Below are 19,399 nucleotides of genomic sequence, written 5' to 3'. Positions count from 1 at the left end.
TGAACCTTGAGATGGTCCTGCGACATTCCACGGGAATAACTAATTCTTGGTATACATACTTTTTCTTTTTCTTTTTTTTTTTTTCAGTACGCGGGCCCCCCACTGCTGTGGCCTCTCCCGTTGCGGAGCACAGGCTCCGGACGCGCAGGCCCAGCGGCCATGGCTCACGGGCCCAGCTGCTCTGCGGCACGTGGGATCCTCCCGGACCGGGGCACGAACCCACGTCCCCTGCATCGGCAGGCGGACTCTCAACCACTGCGCCACCAGGGAAGCCCCCATACCTTTTCTTTAAAGAAATGAGTAGCCAGATTGACATTTATCCTATTTTCATTAATCTCTGCCTAGCAAGAGGACACAGCTCCCATCCCCTGAGCTCAGATGTCACTGCAAATTCTGGAGAATTCCCATCTCCTTCTCTTGCAGGTCAGCCTCTCTTCCCCACACACCCTCACAGCCCTGAGAGGAGGACAGGACAGAGGTTCCCAACCGGCCAACTCACTCTCTAGCGGCTCTTGGTGAACCAGGTAGTAACGTGCAGAGAAGCCATCCTTGGCCACTGCCATGTCCGTGTGAAAGGTCAGAGAGAGGATCCCAGTGGCCGAACGGAGTTCAGAAGGTGTTTTGGTCCCACAGTACTTGCCAATCAGGGGTCCGACTGGACATGCAGGACAAAGAGAGGTCACAGAAATGGAAATGCCAAAGCCCATTGGCCATACATTTTCCCTTCCCACAATTGCAAGTCATTCCATGGAGCATCACTTTGGATGCCTTGGCATAAAAGAGCAACCAGAGATTTGTTTTAAGAACAATGGCTAATGTTTTTCCTGCACATTAAAAAGTATTTTCACTGACCTGGCCTCATTCTGTTTTCACAGCCCTGGGAGATGGACTGGAAAGCTATCATTATAATGCCTGTTCTACAGAAGAAGAAATTGGGGTTTGGAGAGGGCACATGACTTTTCTTTGTTCATACAGCTAGGAAATAGCAGAGCTGGGACTCCAACCCAAGTTTCCTGACTAAATCTTATGCTTTTCTCAGGAGATGAAATTGCTTAGCTATCGAGTCTTCCTTACAGTGCAAAATACTTAGAACGACTACAAAAGTGAAAGATTGGTCCCCTTGCTGATACCAAATATACCCAAGACGTATGCTGGTCTCCACCTGAGAAGTACAGGTTCCTCTTGGCCTTGGGGGATGCACCTTTTATGCATCTATGACTATATAAATGATAATAAAATTACAGTAATTATAGTGATGATAATAGCAGCTTATTTATACAGATAAGACACAGAGAGGTTAAGGAACTTGCCCAAGGTTGCAGAGCTGCTAATATCAGAGCCAGGATTCAAACTTAGTCAATCTGGCTCTAGAGTCCTATTTGGGCATAGAGGGTGGTCACTGAGTCACTCTCTATGGCAAGCCTGATGACTTGGAGCAGAAAAGAACATTACCTATAGGTTTTCTCAACCTCATCCAAGTATCTACTCAGTCTCCTCCTATCCTTCTCCAAAGAAATATCTCCAAGAGAGAAAACTGTCTTTCTACAATGTCTCTGAAGTCATCCTTGGTGAAGGATAAGAAGAGAAAGTCATCATGGGTCATAGATAAACCCTGAGGAACTTTAAAGTCTTTGTTCTCTCTCTTTTTTTTTTTTATTGCTCCTAAAGCAATTAGCAGGCAAAGGCGAAGCTACTGAGAAGTGCCTGGTGATGGCGCCATCACTCACCATGGGGGATGCCATCCCAGATGTCCAGCCAATCGTATTTGCAGTCTCCCTCTCCCACCTGCAAAGGGTCGTGCTCCAGGTCAAAGGTCAGGAACTGCAGGATGATCTCCATCTTGGGTTTGGCCAGGATGGTGAAGGTGCAGTCCAAGTTGTGTGGGTACTTCTCGGGAAACCCGGGGGACTCGATGGTCCCGTTGGGGCTTGTGAAGTTCTTTGAACAATCTTCAGAGCCTGTATGTAAATGAGAACCATAGCATTAAGAGAGTGGAAGAGGATGCCTTTCTCCGTTGCCTCTGTCACATGGGTTATTTAAATGTTTGGGCCCAAATTTCCCTCCTCACAAAGTTTTTGTTTCCACTGGAGTGGCCCTTGAAGCAACATACTTTCCACATCAACGTTTCAAGCCATTAAGCCAGACCATCTTTAGGAGAGAAATTAGGGAGTAGAGCAGGCTTGCTCTACATATTAGAGTAACAGCAGCAATGGAGGATTTGGGAGGGGGGTGGTGTAGAAAGAAGTGTGTGTGCGATACAGGGAGGGAGAGAGAGAGATGGATTCTCTTGAAGAGACGAACAGAGTCTTCTTTCTCAATTACTCAGCTGCTTGCTCCAGAAATGTAAGTTATTTCAATCCTCAAGGAAGGCTTGCTGATTGCCAGCAGGGAAAACAATGTTACCCCTTATTTATTGCTGACCTCAACACTGGCCCCCATTGTACCAGAGCCAACTTGGTGCCCCCATCTCCCTCCAAGATCCAAGGTGCCTCAGGGGAGGGGCAAAGGGGAGCTCGGGTCTCATTCATGTCATGACTATATTAAAACTAGCGGCTCTGTAGTGGTCAGACAATTAACAATTGAGGTTTGTAGCTGGTGGATCACAGCAGGGTTTGGGGATGTTAAAGGCCGCTCCAGCAGCAAGTTTGGAAAAAATGTGGCAGTGCATTGACATTTGGAAGGCTTCTGGTTCTTTTGTGGTGGGGACGGCCTTTTTTCTCTCCTAAGCTCTTGTGTCTGCTTCCTTGGGGCTCACGGAGGCGTCTTATTAAATGCTGCGCACATTCGCATCCTGGTGCAGGCTTGGACCGCAGCGGGAGGGAGCTCGTAAAAGGATTACAGCCACTGTCTCCCCTAATGCCTCAAGGTGGAGTCACATTAAAAGGGCCCTCGCGTGCTGTAACCCAGCCACCATTTGCCAGGGTCGCCTGGGACGGTCCCAGGGCACTGCAGCCCAGACCATGGGCCCAGGGAGCTGCACGGAGCCAGAAGTTTTGCAAGTTAATGCGATGAATGTAACTGCTGCACAATTAGCATTGATTTCACTACGTTCTGATTTTAAAATTGAAAAAGGGAGCAGGATTTATGAGGGGAATAGTAGGCACTCTAAGCATGAAGAAAAAACACAGAAATACTAGATAAACTAGGTGTTTACTGGCAGGAAGTGTCCTCTGGGGATCCCACTGAAATATAACTGCGTGATGCCAATACACTGATCTTAGCTCGCAGCAATGTCTTTATCCGTGGCTCCTGCAGCAGCCCCTGGACGAGTCTCTTTATTGATGATGGCTTTCTGGAAAGCGGCAAATGTCTGACTTGGAAAAGGTGCCATGCAAATAAGTGGGGGAGGGGATGGAAACCTTTTTTTAGCATCAGACAGGAAGTTCCAATATCCCTGCTCACCCTTCCATCACCTCCGCCCTTCCAGCCAGCACTGAGCCTTGGCAGGGTGGGAACCCGGGACACCTGGGGCGAGAGCTAATCTTTTCAGGATTATTCTTCGGAGGCTCTCTAATGCTGCATCCCAGAGGCTCTGCGTTCCATCATTCTGAGGCCGGGTGGCCCAGTGGGCAGCCAGGCCTGGAGGCAGGAGATGAGATGACCTCTCCCCCAGTTTGTTTTTACTATCAGAACCCCAGCTTCTGAAAGCCTCCTCCATGGTCCAGGATGAGTCAGTTTAGCAAAGCCAAGCCAGCTGGCAGGTCTTCAGGTGGCTGAGAGGGATTTTGAAAAGGTTAGCGTTTATGGCTGCCCAGCCACTTTGCCAGAGGAAATTAACCCTATTCACAAGTTGTTTCTAGAAAAGGCATCCTGACACTCCCTCCCAGCGTTTGCCCTATTGTCATTCCTTTCCAAGGCAAGGGGAATCACCCCCCACCCCCACCCCCGGGAGTGGGGAATTTATAGTGGAATCTTTCTTTAGTCCCTGTCATCCATGGGGGACAGGCGCTTCCACAAAGGACACTTAGAAAGCCCAAGAGAGGCCTGGAGAATGTGAGAGTACCCACAGTTTCCAAGGTTCTGTGGTCCTGTAATGGACTGGAGAGATTTTTTTCAATCTGACGTCCTTAAGGCAAAAAGAAAAAAAAAAGTGTGTATCTATCTTCTGACATGGCTATACACGGGTGTATCCTGGGGCTTATTTTGAATGAAGTAGAAAAACAGTTTTATCCTTTTCATGCAGAAAAATCAAGCCTGTCCATTACAATCGTGCCTCCATCTATAATTGCACCATCTTGCTGTTTGGACTATGGTCAGTGTCAGAAAGCAGGCAGCTGAATATCAAATGTGGAGAAGAGATCTCAGGAAAGGGTGACCATCCCTGGGACAAGGGTTGAGTCTTGCGGTTATCTACCTAATCCAAGAGGCTTTTCTGCAATGTGTTAAAAGGATTAAAGGTTAAAAAAAATAGCTCAGTCAATAAATACTCAAGTTCACGCAACGCTAAAATTGTCCATAGAACCTGCGGGATTTTGGCTGCAGGGAATGATTTCATACCAAAGGACTCTGGTATGAAAAATGCCCACTCCGTGGTTTTTCACTGTAAATTGTACGATAACTCTGCAAGCAGAAGAAAAATCTGCACACATAAGGCTATTGAAAACATGGTGGATTTATCCAAAGATGAGTTGAGGCTGACCACAAAGGTAAACCCAGTTCTTCGATTTAGGAAGTGGGAGTAGGGGGCATCCCAGGTTTTCTCTGTCTGTGAATAACCCGAGATTTCAGTTTCCAAAATGTCACTGGGCACCGCGAAAGAAAACTTGATCTTGAACTTTGGTCAGAAGACAGGAAAGAAACACACAAACCCCCCCACACTTTCCAGTGATTCAGTTTCCAATGTTACTTTTTAAATTATTTTAAAATTCCTTTCTCTGTTCTGCTTATGATTTGGTGACTTGGGATCACTTAAGTCAGTGAGTTGTTTGGTTTACCCTTTTCTGTGTGGACCGTCTGGTCATACACAGACTCTTTCATAAACCACTTCATTCAGGGCAGACACGAACCTCCCTCTCCAGCCACTCACCCCCATCTGTACGGAATTGTGAGTTTATTTCTGTCAGTATAACTCTGCAGCACAGCCCCGCCTGGGCGATGTGCTGTCGAAGGCTTCCAGAGTCCTCTGTACGGTTGTGTATCTGTTTACAGTTCCCCCTTCTCTCTCTTTATGAATCTGACTAGCAAACACAACTGTGTTTGTTTAGATTTCTTCAGCATGTTCATGCGTTTCTTTCATGTTCTGTGGATGACATAACTTTGTGTGTTTTCTCTCAGGGCTCCAACAGTGGAGATCTGGGTGTGGGACGCGGCACCTGGAAGAATGCTCATCTTCCTAAACTTCTCAGTTTTGAACTTGGCACACCCCGCCCCCTGCACATATACGTGCTTTATGAGGGCTGACTTTCAGGCTGAGAGCTGTTCTTTCCAATGGGCACGATGGCATGTGTGAACAGCGCCGAGGCCACTGGGCTCTCACCCCTTTCTTACGTTCCCCAGAAGAATGGCTGTTGTTGGCCTGTTACCTCCCGCTGCTGCAGTAATCTTTTTCTTCCTTCTGTAGGCAATCCCAGGCCTTAAAGTAGACTGCCCCACTTCTCCATGCCCAAGCCACCTTCCTTGGCCGGCTCCTTTGTTTCTAGGCATGCTGCCTCATTCAAAATCCTACGTCAGCCTGTCCTCAAAAGAGCAATGCTGAGTTACGATACCCTCTGTGTGTTTTGTCTTTTAAGATCGACTCTTCACATTTGCATGACGGATAGAGCTAACATTCACGTTTTTGTGTCGATTTCTGGAGGATGTGGCACCATCCTTTGTGAAATACTAAGTTGGGAAACATGAAACAGAGATGAGCTGGAACGGTCCTCCGCACCCTTGTTCTGACTTCCGGTGGCTAGCTCCCTGGATGCCCTTGCTTGGAGCTGTTTTCCTTTCATGGTCAGCACAGTGGAGCTGAATGGCAGCTTTAGCACTGGGGACCTAGCTACCTAATAGATTTCCCTGGTAACCTACCGGCAAGCCACTCAGTAGCTCCCTCATTTTCACATCCATGGCATGTTAATCATACCTTCACAGTTATTCACTCTGCCTCATATTATAACAATAGTTTACCTTGCAATTTACCTATCAATGTACACATTCATCCAATAACATAGACTGTGCATCTGTTCTGTGCTCTGGGTTTACACACTGTCTCCCCAACCAGAAGAGGGCAAACACCCCGTTTCCTTCCTTCCTCTCTTCTCTCTCCCCACTAGTCCCCAGCAGAGGATGGCATAATGAGGGGTCCATCAGTGCCAGTGGCACTGACTAATCTGAACCTCACACAGGACTCAGGGGAATGTGGATGAGGCGATTTGGGAGCCTCACACCAGCCCGAGCCACTGGACACACAGACTGTCAGTCCCTGCGACCTCATGTAGTCAGCTGCATGACGACCCGTGGCAGACAGTCTTTCCTGGGACTCATGCCCTGGGACGCTCCCGGCTCCCACTCTGGCTCCAACCTTTCACTGGATTCTACGATCTTGTTCTCAGGCAGACAAATCTGGCAAATATTTAGACAGAGTGGATATAAAAAGTGCTTTCAGCAGCTACCACTTCCTTTCAAGAATTGTTTGGCGAAAAAGAAAATATATATGAATAGTTCCCCTCACACTGAACTCCACAGGCGCCGGACTTGGGCTCCTTGATGACAAGGCTGACAGCCTCCCCTTTCAGCAGACTCTGTCCATGAGTTGTAAAACTTGGGCTGCTGGCGAGGGAAACACAGTCGTAGATGGGGTGGGAGCCCCTGAGGTGGGGGGATGGGCAGGGGTGAAGGGAGAACTGGAGGATAAACTTCACTTAGCTTCAAGATAATGAGCTCACACATGGGAGGGAAGGGCACGCTGCTTGGAGTGCTTCCATGGAGATGCTGAACCAGCGACTTGTGAATCAAAGTTGTCTCTACCCAGTTACGGATATTAAGCATTGGCCCATATTCTCAGGATCTAAAGTAATCTAAGGGGGACCTAATGGAAAGCAAGTGGTCAACTTAAAAGAAAGGCAATGTGCTTCTCCTCTCTTTCTGCTATCTTTATCAGGGTGTTGGCTTCATCGGCATTTAGGAAGTGTGGGTTCAATGGGTAGACGTGATGCAGTGGAACAGCAACGGGAATTCCTAGGAGCCATATTTGAGTGTAAAAGCAACTGTGTGACTTTGTTGGTGGTAGTGGTGGTGGTGGATCATAGTAAGATTTTTAGAGACTCCTAACACTGAAAAGATGATGTCCTTCCGTCCCATGTAATTCCAAAGAAAGGCTGTGTTAAATCATGAAGTAATTAGGAGGACGTTTAACCAAGTTTTGTTTTTACCATGAAGATTATTGTGATTTTTTTAAAAAGACACACAAAAATCAAATTCTTTCCAAAAGTGTTTTTCTATGTAACAGGTTCTCCTGTTCTTTCGTTGCCACAAACAATGTTTACCTGCCCGACATGCTGCACCCAAGCACTAACCTGGCAGCTCGCCCTCTTAAATTGGCTGGTAACTTAAACTGGCTTTTCACCTCAGGCTGTCTCCAGGTTCACCTTGAACCTCTCTTCCCTCCATCAACTTGCTTAGGCTGGATAAAATTAGAACCCTTACCACCTGTGTCAACCCACTGGGCTCCATCTATGAGCACATAACTATTACGTAGTTCCCGCACACAGCACCCCGTGGTCAGGCACAGAGGGCAGAGTCCCATCTTCTCTCCACCCATGACCACACTGACCTGTCTTGAAGATCTCATAGCGGAGGGAGAAGCCTGCCCCCTGCCGGGCGTAGTCGGAGGTGAACTTGATGTAGAGGACCGAGCCCGAAGAGATAATGGTGGGTGGGGCGATGTTCCCACAGTGTTTTCCCAGGAGGTCTGCGGATTCGCTGTCCCCGTCCCGAATCTCAATGAAGTCATACCTAGGTACGGATGGCACAAAGGGGCACATATGAGAAAAGACCAGTTTTAGGAGATGAAAAGGACTATTTTCTCCCTCCAGCTCAGGTGCCTCCATCCACTTCTAGACATTCAGGTGTTTCGTGTTCATCAAAGGGCACTTACGTTTGCTTGTAGAGACTGGCAAACATAGATATAGGAAGTTGCATTGCTTTCTGAAAGCCACACAGAACGAGCACCTCAGTGGATGGCTAGACTTTAAGGCCTTATCTCTTGCTCACATAAGAGCAGTAGCGTCATTCTATCAAATGTCTCAAATATTTTTTGCTTCGTGCCGTAACACCATTTTTATTTCCATTATGATCTCTCTGAATCTTAGTCTTTTCTTCTTAGCTCTGTGTCTCTGCATGTTACTTAACCCCTTTGAGCGTCAATTTCTTCATCTGTAAGATGAGGATAAAAATATGCACTTCAGGGGATTGGGATGGAGATGGAATGAAAAAATGTAAGGAAGGTGCTAGGCACCGAGTCAGGCACATGGGGGCTGTTTCAGAGAGATTTGTTTATTTTCCTGCCTCTTCCCCAAGTTCAGTTCTCTCCTGGGTCATTTGCTCTTCTCTTTAACGTTTAGTGACAAAGACTCCCCAACCGTGGGCCACCTGCCTCGCTGAGATGACTCTGCGAAGCTCACAACAGCAGTGTCTATCTAGTTAACAACGTGTTTTTAAAAGGAGTCAGCACCACATTAGATAAGGCAATAAAAACCTTTCTCCAGGGGCTTCCCTGGTGGCACAGTGGTTATGAATCCGCCTGCCAGTGCAGAGGACACAGGTTCCAGCCCTGGTCCGGGAAGATCCCACATGCTGTGGAGCAACTAAGCCCATGAGCCACAACTACTGAGCCTGCGCTCTAGGGCCTGTGAGCCACAACTACTGAGCCCATGTGCCACAACTACTGAAGCCCGTGCACCTAGAGCCCGTGCTCCGCAACAAGAGAAGCCACCGCAATGAGAAGCCTGCGCACCGCAACGAAGACTAGCCCCCGCTCCCGGCAAGTAGAGAAAGCCCGTGCGCAGCAACGAAGACCCAAATGCAGCCAAAAATAAATAAATAAATAAAATTTTAAAAAAACCTTTTTCCAAAAGCAGGGGGTGAGTCCCTGGGGACCCAGCATCTCTGAGCATATAACTATTAGTCTCAGCAAGAGGCAGAGCGGGCTGCCTTCCCCACCCTGAGGCCTGAGTTCATTTCAAACAGAACCAAACTGGCTCGGGTTGGGGAAGACACCTCAAAGACATCCTTGGCTAGGTTCACGGGACGGCACACCTGCTGTGCCATTTTATCAGTACAGATGCACATTTTCAGCTTCGGTGTGTGGTCTGGCAATCCTCACTGTCCTGCGTCTGGGCTCCTTGTCTGGCTCCCAGGGAATACTCCTGTCACAACTGCTGACGTGGAACATTTCTTCCCCACCAGCTCCCTCAAATTGCTGGCCACTCTACCATTATTTACTGAAAACCATCCCCCTCTCTCTCCCTGTTTATTTATTTTGCATCAACCTGTTAAAACAACATGTCCGAAATCTCTTCTTTTGGGGTAAAGAGAGGGACCGGGAAGGCTACCCTCCCTGGGATGTGCCACACACACAGGGTCTGTGGGAGCTGGTGGCCTGCAGAAGTGGCTTGTTTGAGCTGGAGTGGCCTGAGGCCTCACCACTGCCCCTGGGAGCCATGTTTCAGATGGCTCAGCCACTTCCAAATAAATAGGCCTTCGAAGGGAGTATATGGAGCAGACCAGGGTTAGTTCATTCTTAAACCCCAGAGGGCTGGAATCCTACAGTCCAAAGAATCGCAGAAGCTGGTTAGAGTCCAGAAAAGAGGAGATGGCAGGGTTTTCCCCCAGGAGCTCTGAAGAGATGGACACAGATTGGGAAAGGCGGGGGTGGGTGGGGGAATCTGTTTAGGTCTTGTGATTTCAGTGTGGGAGATGGTGCTGACTTTGAAAATGTGCTTCCTCACTTTCAAAACAACAGTGAAAAGACACTTAGCTTGTTCTCAAAGGAAATTCCCCCAAACCTTCTGGAAAACCCCTCCTTTGTATTTCCACGATGAGGTAAGAACAGTTGGACAGTCACTCTCAGCTGGGTAATGGTGATGCCTTCTTCACCAGGGTGTACAACGGTGGAGAAGCACCTATATCCATGGAGCAGACATTACCCAGCTTGCCTGGAGGAGCCAGTGTCCCCCTAGCCCACACTCATCCCTGAATTAGACAGAACAGGGTTTGGATCCCAGCTCAGACTTATTAGCTGGGTCCCCTCAGGCAAGTCACTCAACGTTTCTGAGCCTCAGAAATGGGGAAAATAAGAGCAAAATAGGGGTACTAGAATTTTTCTCCTAGGGTTTTTCTGAAATTTAGGTGACCCACATCATCTATATAAAGTGTCCCAGCACGTGCTTCCTGAGTGTTCATGGGGATTTCTTGTATTTTCACACCCATTTCAGAGGAGAAACAGCTGAGCCGTAGTGCAGAAGTGACTTTCTCTAAGAGACAGAGCAAGTGAGCAGAGATGCAGTACAAGAGGGAATGTACATCTATTCAAACATTTTGGAAGGCATTTTGGCAAAAATGTGAAAAGAGTTAACATGTACACATCCTTTGATCCTAGCAATCCCACTGCTAGGATTTTTTCCTAGGAAAATAATCAGACAATTGTGCAAAGATGTATATGCATCTTTGTGTGTATATATTTTTAAAAGCATGTGAAAAGTGAAAAGATGCTTTGTTTATTAACAGCATTGTGTCTAAATGTCCAACAGCAGTGGCGGGTAAATGAATTTTGGATATTTATAAAATGGAATACTCCACTGCTATAGTAAAAGTGCTATAGGTCCAGTTTTTTTTTTTTTTTTGCTTTTAAGGAAAAATGTCCACGATATATTGTTATGTTGAAAAAAAGTAGATTTTTTTAAAAAGTATGCTTTAAAATATATATAGGTATATATATTTCCTTGCATATACATACAGAAAAAGTCTGAAAGCATATAGACTAAAATAGGGACTTCCCTGGTGGCGCCGTGGTTAGGAATCCGCCTGTCAATGCAGGGGACACGGGTTTGAGCCCTGGTCCAGGAAGATCCCACATGCCGCGGAGCAACTAAGCCCGTGAGCCACAACTACTGAGCCCGCGTGCCTAGAGCCCGTGCTCCGCAACAAGAGAAGCCACCGCAATGAGAAGCCCGCACACCACAAGGAAGAGCAGGCCCCGCTCGCCACAACTAGAGAAAGCCTGCGTGCAGCAACGAAGACCCAACGCAGCCAAAAAGGAAGAAAGAAATTGAAAAAAAAGAATATAGACTAAAATATTAACAGTGGTGAAATATATATATGGATGGTGGGATAATTTGTAATTTTTACTTTCTTCTATTACCTGAATTGTTTACAGCGAGCCTGCATTTCTTTAAAATATATAAAATAACGATACTTCCATAAAGAATTTTTTCCAAAGTAGAAGAGCTGAGAAAAATAATCCAGCTCTCAAAATTTTGCAGATAAAAAATACCATCGTCATCATGACAATCATCATCCATCTCACAGAATCACCGTAAGGACTAAATAAGACATAGCTTGTTGGAGCACCTAGAATAATACCAGGGACATGGCCCACACTCAGTGAATACTTAAAAAAAATGTTTTTACAGACTACCAGATAGCTCCAGTGTTTGTGTTGCCAATTTCTATAGGAAGGACAAAAAAAGGCCCTGACATCCCACTGGCTTGTTCATCAGAAGTGGAGGGTTTTATCTGGTTGCCTAAACACCTGTGGAGTAATCTAGGGGATTAACAGAACCAGAGATGAAGCAAGGCTACCCAGCACATGTCATAGCTATAAACTTGCCTCAATTTACTCAACGGATATACCACCCAAATCCTTTTGGGTAATGCGGCCAGCTGCAAATACATCCTTACATAACTACGTACACATATAGTGAAGAGAGGCATTTTTGGAAAAGGTTCATATAAATCAATCATATCATACAGTTTCTCTCTGAGCTTGGTTTTTTTTTTTTTTTTTTTTGGCGGTACGCGGTCCTCTCACCGTTGTGGCCTCTCCCGTTAGCGGAGCACAGGCTCCGGACGCTCAGGCTCAGTGGCCATGGCTCACGGGCCCAGCAGCTCCGCGGCATGTGGGATCCTCCCGACCAGGGCACGAACCCGTGTCCCATGCATTGGCAGGCGGACTCTCAACCACTGCGCCACCAGGGAAGCCCTCTGAGCTTGTTATTTAAAGGACCCCTCTGGTGAGTCCTTCTGTGAAGTAAATAATCAGTCCTTACTCCAACTTCTTAGAAAAACTGGATTTTCCTATCCAGTTTGCTTGAGGGGAAAGCGACCCAGTCACAGTTAGGCAGCTAACAACCCCCCTTTCCCTTCAGTGTCGGGGTTCTGCCCTGTAGACAAGCCCCAGCTAACCACCAGGTCTTCTGGCTGGGGTTTTTGTATGAAGGGCATATTCCAACTGACATGCTGACTCCACAAAGAATGTCTCATTTACCTCCTGTGTGACTGACTCATTTGGGGAAATTTTTTCTTATCGGGGATTTGCTACAGCTGGAGTAAATCTCCTTAGAAATTTCAGTGTTGTCAGGTTCATTTGTGAAGACCTAGCGGAGACTTAGGAACTTTGTGGCCTTGGAATAGATCTGACTTTGCCTCTAGCATCTAATAACCAGCATTTGTTTGGTAAAGGAATCTGGGCTGCAAACTCAGAGCTCACCCCCACGATAGTCATGTAGGATAACCTGAAAAGCCATCCTCTTATTCATCTTCTGGAAGGAAACAGAAGCCAGCTAACAGACATATTAACTATTGTGTTTGCATTTCATTATTCCTAATCTCCCTCAGATGAAAAAATTCCTTTCAAAGCTTTAACACTACCTTTTCTTATTTTATTTATTTACTTTCCTAAGCTGAAGTAGCCATCTCTACTCCAGTTCTTTTTTTCTCTCTAAAATGGTTCCCCGAGTACCTTTTTACTTTTCACAGATTCCGACACCTGTATGTTGAGCATTTGTCTAATGAATGCTTTCTGTACTTTCTTTCTTGACTTCTAAGTCTTAATTTCTCTCCCCAAATCCACATTTTGGGCGTGGGAATCTTGATGGTGGAATTAATTATAAGAGTCCACAGGAGAGATATGAAAAAGCAACAGTCTCATCTCTTCTTCTCATCACTAGGCAGACATGAAAAGAAGCTTTCTACTTTCCATAACTCTATCCACACTTGATGCTGCCCAGCAGGCCACCAAAGCCTGGGTCAGCCAACTGAGCCTGTGCTGGAAGATTTACCATGTGGAGGCCCCTTCTCCCAGGGCTGGATAATGTCTAGCCCCATCCAGAGCCTACCTTTATGGATGTCACATAGAACTGCTTGTGAGGGGATTTCTATATCGTAGGCAGAGTACTTAGCTGCTCCAAGGAAGAATGCTGTACTGTGCCCATTCTATGGGATTTGTCTACACATCTAAGCACCTCTGCAACCAAGTCCTGAAGCCATAAACTTTGCCAGCTAGGCAATGCCTCCTCTCATGCTACTTGCATCATGAATGTTTAAGCCATCACGTTCTGGACATGGCAAGTTCTTTCCAGCCCCTGGGCTTTGCACTTTCTCTTCCCTCTGCCTGCAATACTCTTTGTTAGCCTTTGCTCTGTCTGGTAACTTCTCATTCTTCTGAGTGCGAATGTCACCTCCTCTGAGAAGCCTGCCCTTGTTACCTCATTTCATCTGGCATGCCCTTATTTTCTACCTCACCACCCTCTCATTGCCTTTCTGGCTGTTACCATAATCTGTAAGCTTTTGTCAATATACTTTACTTGTTTAGAATCTGTGTCCTCCACTAGACAATAAGCACCACGAGGGTAAGAACCTCACCTTTTCACAGATGAATTTATAATACTTGCACGGTGCCCGGCACATAGGAGGGCTCACTAACTTTTTGTTGAGTGAATAAATGATTGAGGGACCTGAGGTTGACGTTACATGTTAAGAAGAACGAACCCTGCTTTTGAGGGGTTCGGTCCGTTTTACACTCTGCATTTGGGCACCAACACACTCACTGTGTTATTCTGGCTGTATCTGGAAACCAACATGTTGCCTTGTGACTCGAAAACATGAAATATAACATTTTGAGTGGAAGAAATATCTCAAATCATGCTGACAGCGTTTTCTCTATTAGCGGCAAACAAATCAACTATAATTAAAATGCTGTCAAAGTGATTTGAGATTTTTCTCACACTTCCAAAGTTCCATATTTCATGAGTAGATTATCCAGGCCAGAGAATTTACCACCTCCTGGAGTGCCTTTCTTACAGGAATCTCAAAGACATCTATAAACACTGTCTTATTAATCCTTGCATTAAAACCTGCAGGGACAACAGGAGGAAAAAACAACACTGTCACGCACAACTTTCTCAACAAAGAAGCTGCCCGAGATCCTAAGAGGCTGTGAGGTGGGTCTGCATGATGCCGAAGTTTCTGGTCAATTCAGGCCCAAAGCCAGGTTGCCTGGTCTCCAGCTTAGTAGGGACATCCAGCTTTTATGGAGAAATCAGCTAGCTGTCAGGTCGGGTTTTTTAAGAAGCCATTTTTATTTCCTTGAATTTTTCCCTTTCACTGGTACCACTTTTATAAGAAGCTGGTATATCAATGAGAAGCGCTCCCATTTACTGAGCATTCACAGTGGGCTAGATCCTCACTCCATGTAGACAGTATTTCATTCAACCCTCACTTAATACACACCAGGCCCTGATATGATTACCATCCATTTGCAGATGTAGAGGCTGAAGCTCAGGGAGATTAAGCGACCTGCCCTGCCCAAAGTCACACGACAAGGAAAGGCCAGAGGCAGGCTTTGCCCAGGCGGTTTCTCTCCAGGGCACACTGACCTCGCCTCTGTCCTCTGGCCTCGTTGTTGCATGAAGATTGGAGAGCAGTGGGAATGCCAGATTGCCAGAACACTAGAAGGTGCCAGGCGCAAAGACACCTCTCCGTCTCAGTTAGAGACTTAACAGAATCTCACTCGTTTTATCTAGCTGTTTTGTTTAAACAAAGCCTGTAGGACTTGCCAAATTTACTAGACAAATCACCCATAGATGCAGTGAATAGATTTGGAATTCACGGTTTCAAGACTCATCCAGTAGAAATCCAGCTTGTAAGTGTTCAGATGGGATAACATATTAATTTTTGTAACTGAAGTATTTTTATAAGTACATATATACCCACAGGCGAACATATGGTCCATTGGGTGAGAAAACAGTATCCTGTGTGTTTATACGCTCTTATAGTATCATCTAGAGCAGATATTTTTCAGCCCATGGATTTCCAGTAGGGTCCACAGATGAGTCTCAGGAGGTTGGGGAACCCCTACAATCCTACACAGAAATTTTGTGTGTTTGTGTGTACGCACATTTTCCTAGGGAAGGGGTCTGGGACCAAAAAAATAATTTTTTTAATTACACAGAAACATATCTGTCTACAGGGCTGTGCGTACTCTGGGAAATGCAGTGCATGGGTTTTGTGGACAGATCCAGCTGGTTCCTGGCACATGCTAGTGGTATGATTTCAGGCAAGGCATTGATCTTCTCTGAGCCTCAGTTTCTTCATCTATAAAATGGAAATAATAATACGCCCCACCTTGTGGGATTGTTGAAAGGTTCGTGAAGGTATATACAGGCCCAGCACAGCACGGGATGCCTTAGAGAGTGCCTGCGAGGCACTGGCCATTTTGATTGTTACCTGGGTTCTACAAAATAGGATGGCAGACTTGGGGGAGAGAAGAGTTACATACACACGATGCTTTGGAAACTGAACAGGTGAAGATGAAATGAAAAGTAATAAATTTACAGACAGTCTAAATGTTCCCCAACCTCAGTGCTACAGAGGGTGGTTTCGAAAAATCCTCCTGTACAAACCCATCAACAGTGCTTCATCACTTGAGTTTTTGAGAATTCGTTTCAGTCTCATGTTTCCGAACCCAGGCTATGGAACCAGCCAGCCAGGCTGGGTTCAAAACCACCTCCACTCCCATTTGCTGGGTCTTGAAGAGCTAGGCACTCAACCTCCCTAGATTTGGTGAGTTAATGCACGTCAACAGCTCAGCATAGGGCCAGGCACATAGTAAATGCTCAATAAATAAATGTTAGTTGTTATTGCTGCTGCTATCATTATTTGTTGTGTTGTCTAACTCCATATCATTATTATGTCTTACCTAACTTATTACCATTATTTGCTCTCTAACTCCAAGGACTCACACACCGCATCGGTCTGTATTTGTGTGGTGCCGAGTGCCTTTTTAATAGCAGCTGTTGGCACTTTCATTTTCTTCCTTTATTTCTTCCCATCCCGAATCTCTGATATTTTGAGCTTATTAGCAATACCCCTCACAGCCAGGGTCACCAGGGCTCTTTAGAAGGGAGGAAATCTGACCACCCAGCAAAGGAAGTATGCAAAGAGAACAACCCAAAACAAACTGAAGGAGTTATTCCAAAAAACCTTGAAGGCAAGAAAATGGAAACTACAAACAACATCTATTTATAATTGCTGGTGGTTTTTCCGCAGAAGCCCTGGGATGATGGAGAGGGCCCGCCGGTCTCATTGTTCCTGACGGAGCAGGCTGCCAAGAACGCCTCGCAATGTGAGGAAGGAGGCCGCTCCAGACACCGTGTCTGATAAGTCTCACTGTAGATGAACTTTCAGAGAATCAAGGGCACACAACAAGGCCTGCGTCACTTCTCCCTGACCCTCTGGCCAAACACCACTCCCTCCACTGACCGGCTCCCCAGCAAGCACGTTCCTCAGGTCCTGTGGCCACAGATCTCCTCTGCTCCTGCAGACAGGCTTGGATGGAACGTATTTGCTTCTGCAAGGAAGGATTTTCGAAGCAACCGGTGCTAATGTGACGTTTAAGGCTTTTGGGCAGGCTGTTTTCAGCAGGACTGTTGAGTGTTTCTTTCTGTCTGCTCTGTGCATCTATAAAATCCTCACCGTCTGCAGTCAGCTCAAAGGACCCCACGCTAGCGTTCTGCAACAATATAGGGCAGAAAGCAGATAAGAGTAGCTCACAGTTTGTGTCCATTCACCACTAGGCTGGTGCTCAGATGGGAAGGTGAACTGCAGCAGGGCCAGAGACTTGCTGAATTGTTCTAAGCTGGCCTGGGTCGATCGAACATGCCTCAGTTTGCCTCGTCTCATAAATGGCTACGGGGACCACGCCTCTGTGCCTCTCAGGGCTGATGGGTAAGCCACTGAGGGGAAATCAGAGTACACCATTCCTCGGCCTGGTGTGCCGGCAGCGTCCCTGAACTTGGCCAGGTGAACAGTTCCCTCTGGGACAGGTGCTCACCAACCCTGGCTCCCAGAGGGTCTAATCGTGGGAGTGAATCATAACCTCTCCATCTGTCTGAAAAAATGGGAGCCTGCTGGGAACGAGGTGTGCTGGGCACTAGGGAATCAATCACAGCATCGAAAAAGTATTTTATGTGTTTTCCTGGGATCAAGACTCCCAGTCGTTTTTCTATGCCCCTTTGCTGGCATCCAGCCTCCATAACAAAAGTCGGAAAGTACAAAACTTGTCTGAAAAACGTGCCATGCGGAAACGCAAGCAGGGGACAGCTTGGGGAGTAGGTGGCAGGTGTGACGGGCCCTGTCCTTGCATTTCATTCACCCTGAGCTTCAGGTTACAGAGCTCAGAGGTTCTCCCCGGCTCCGGGGGCAAACTTGTCACTGCTGTGCAAATGCAGAAAGCACGGTGGTGTGGAAACGATGGGCTGCACTGACGTCCAAGCAGGAAGGGGCTGCTGCCATGCCAGGGTGGAGACTGAGGCCAGCGCTCCCGGGCCAGTCAGCTGGGACTGCTTCCACCTCTCCAACGGCCGCTTGGTAAGCTTTCGCCGATGGCTGTGTTCTGAAGGCCCCGGGGCTGTCAGAGCAAAAGCAGGCCTGTCCACGCAGGACACATGAAAGCACTCGCCTCTCCCCATCACGGAAACGCCCCTCTGTTCCGAAACAACCAGCTGCCATTTGGAGAGGTGGAGTAGAAGCTGTGAAGGTTCAGAATGTTGGATGCTCCTGGCTGAAGGCTCAGTCAGACCAGAAAGAAAGATGCCTAGAAAGGACACCAGCTCCTGCAAGAAAGGGAACCAGATTGCAGGAAGTCTCCTCACGGGATGGGAACGGTGTGAGTCAGACCTTAAAGCACTTTTATTTGTCCCACAGCCAGAGCACGCTGTTTGCCCTGCGTGCAGAGCTGCTGGCTGGCGCGAAGGCCACCTCCTTGCGGTAGGGCAGTAGGGCAGTAGAGACCGACCCCCTACCCACCCCAGAAGAGGAGTCAGTACCCCGACGTTTAACCCAGCGGCCTGCCCGGAGGCTGGGACTAAATCCTGTATCTGCTTGGACCTCAGTTTCCCAGCAGATAAGACCAAAACAATAATGATACTTTCTTACCCTCCTACTGCTCTCAAAGGGATGACACAGGGATAAATCACTTTGAACATTTAGATGAAAGGTGCTCTATAAACCCGAGGTCTCATCAACTGTAATTGTTACGGTAATTATTTTAATGATAATAATGATGATACGGGGCGGAGGGGGTATGGGGCGGGAACAAAACCTCCTACCTTGAGACCAAGAAAAATCCTCCCGTTAAAACCCACTGCACGGATTCCCTCTGATCCTAGGTCTCAACCATCTCTTTCAAACCGCCAGCTCCTGGGCTGAAATATTATTTACTCCTTTCCTTTCCAACAAAACAATGATTTGTTCCACCGTTTTCCCTCTTACTCACTCCCCAGTGTGTCTGGCTTCACCCTGACAGCTCAGCCATGGGCTGTTTACAGGCCTCACTCACCCTCCACGACTCTGGTGCAGCTCCACTGACACTAAAGGCAGGAGAATTCTCTCTGTGTGAGGAATCAATTACTTCCGCTGACACTCTATTACTAGCCCTCACATCTTCGGATTCCAGACGGAGAGTGAGGTGATGGGGGAATGACAGGGAATTTGAAGAAGACGGCGAGGGGGGCTGTGCGGGACAGGGGCGGAGGTGGATGACAGAGAGGCAGAAAGAGACAACTGACCGAGAGGCAGGCCTCCAGCTCACATTTAAAGACACAGAAAGCTCTCTCTCCCTCCTTGACTGCCCTGTCGGCACCCGGAGGTGACCACGTGGCAGGAAGAGGTAAAGAAAAGGAAGAAAGAGAAAAGGAAAAGAAAAGACTTGTCAAGTATATCTAAGGAAATCAGAGAGGCCCCAAATACCTAAGCCTTGGGACAGCAGATGACAGCTCTGGGCACAAGGACACAGGTATACGAAGGCAGCTTTGGGCAGCAGGCTTCAAATCCCAGCCCTACCATTACTATCTGTGATTTCTCTGGGCCTCAGTGTCCCCATCTGTTAAATGGGAATAACAGCAGTACCAGCCCAAAAGCA

At 47.1% G+C, this 19,399-nt stretch overlaps 1 protein-coding gene across 5 annotated transcripts in view; it reads right to left on the bottom strand.

The window, feature by feature from the left end:
* Positions 1-19,399, bottom strand: part of NRP2 (neuropilin 2) — a 111,106-nt gene that overhangs the window by 69,355 nt on the left and 22,352 nt on the right. For all 5 annotated transcript variants that reach the window (XM_065881121.1, XM_065881120.1, XM_065881122.1 and 2 more), the window contains exons 3-5: positions 7,754-7,935; positions 1,728-1,958; positions 500-655 (exon numbers count right to left, since the gene is read on the bottom strand). In XM_065881121.1, coding sequence (XP_065737193.1) covers positions 500-655; positions 1,728-1,958; positions 7,754-7,935 — 569 coding nt within the window. The remainder of the gene's footprint in view (positions 1-499; positions 656-1,727; positions 1,959-7,753; positions 7,936-19,399) is intronic.

This window comes from Phocoena phocoena, chromosome 7 (assembly GCF_963924675.1).
Source record: "Phocoena phocoena chromosome 7, mPhoPho1.1, whole genome shotgun sequence".
Classification (NCBI taxonomy): domain Eukaryota; kingdom Metazoa; phylum Chordata; class Mammalia; order Artiodactyla; family Phocoenidae; genus Phocoena; species Phocoena phocoena.
Note: the sequence above shows the minus strand (reverse complement) of the source record. Positions and strands in the feature narration are given on the sequence as shown.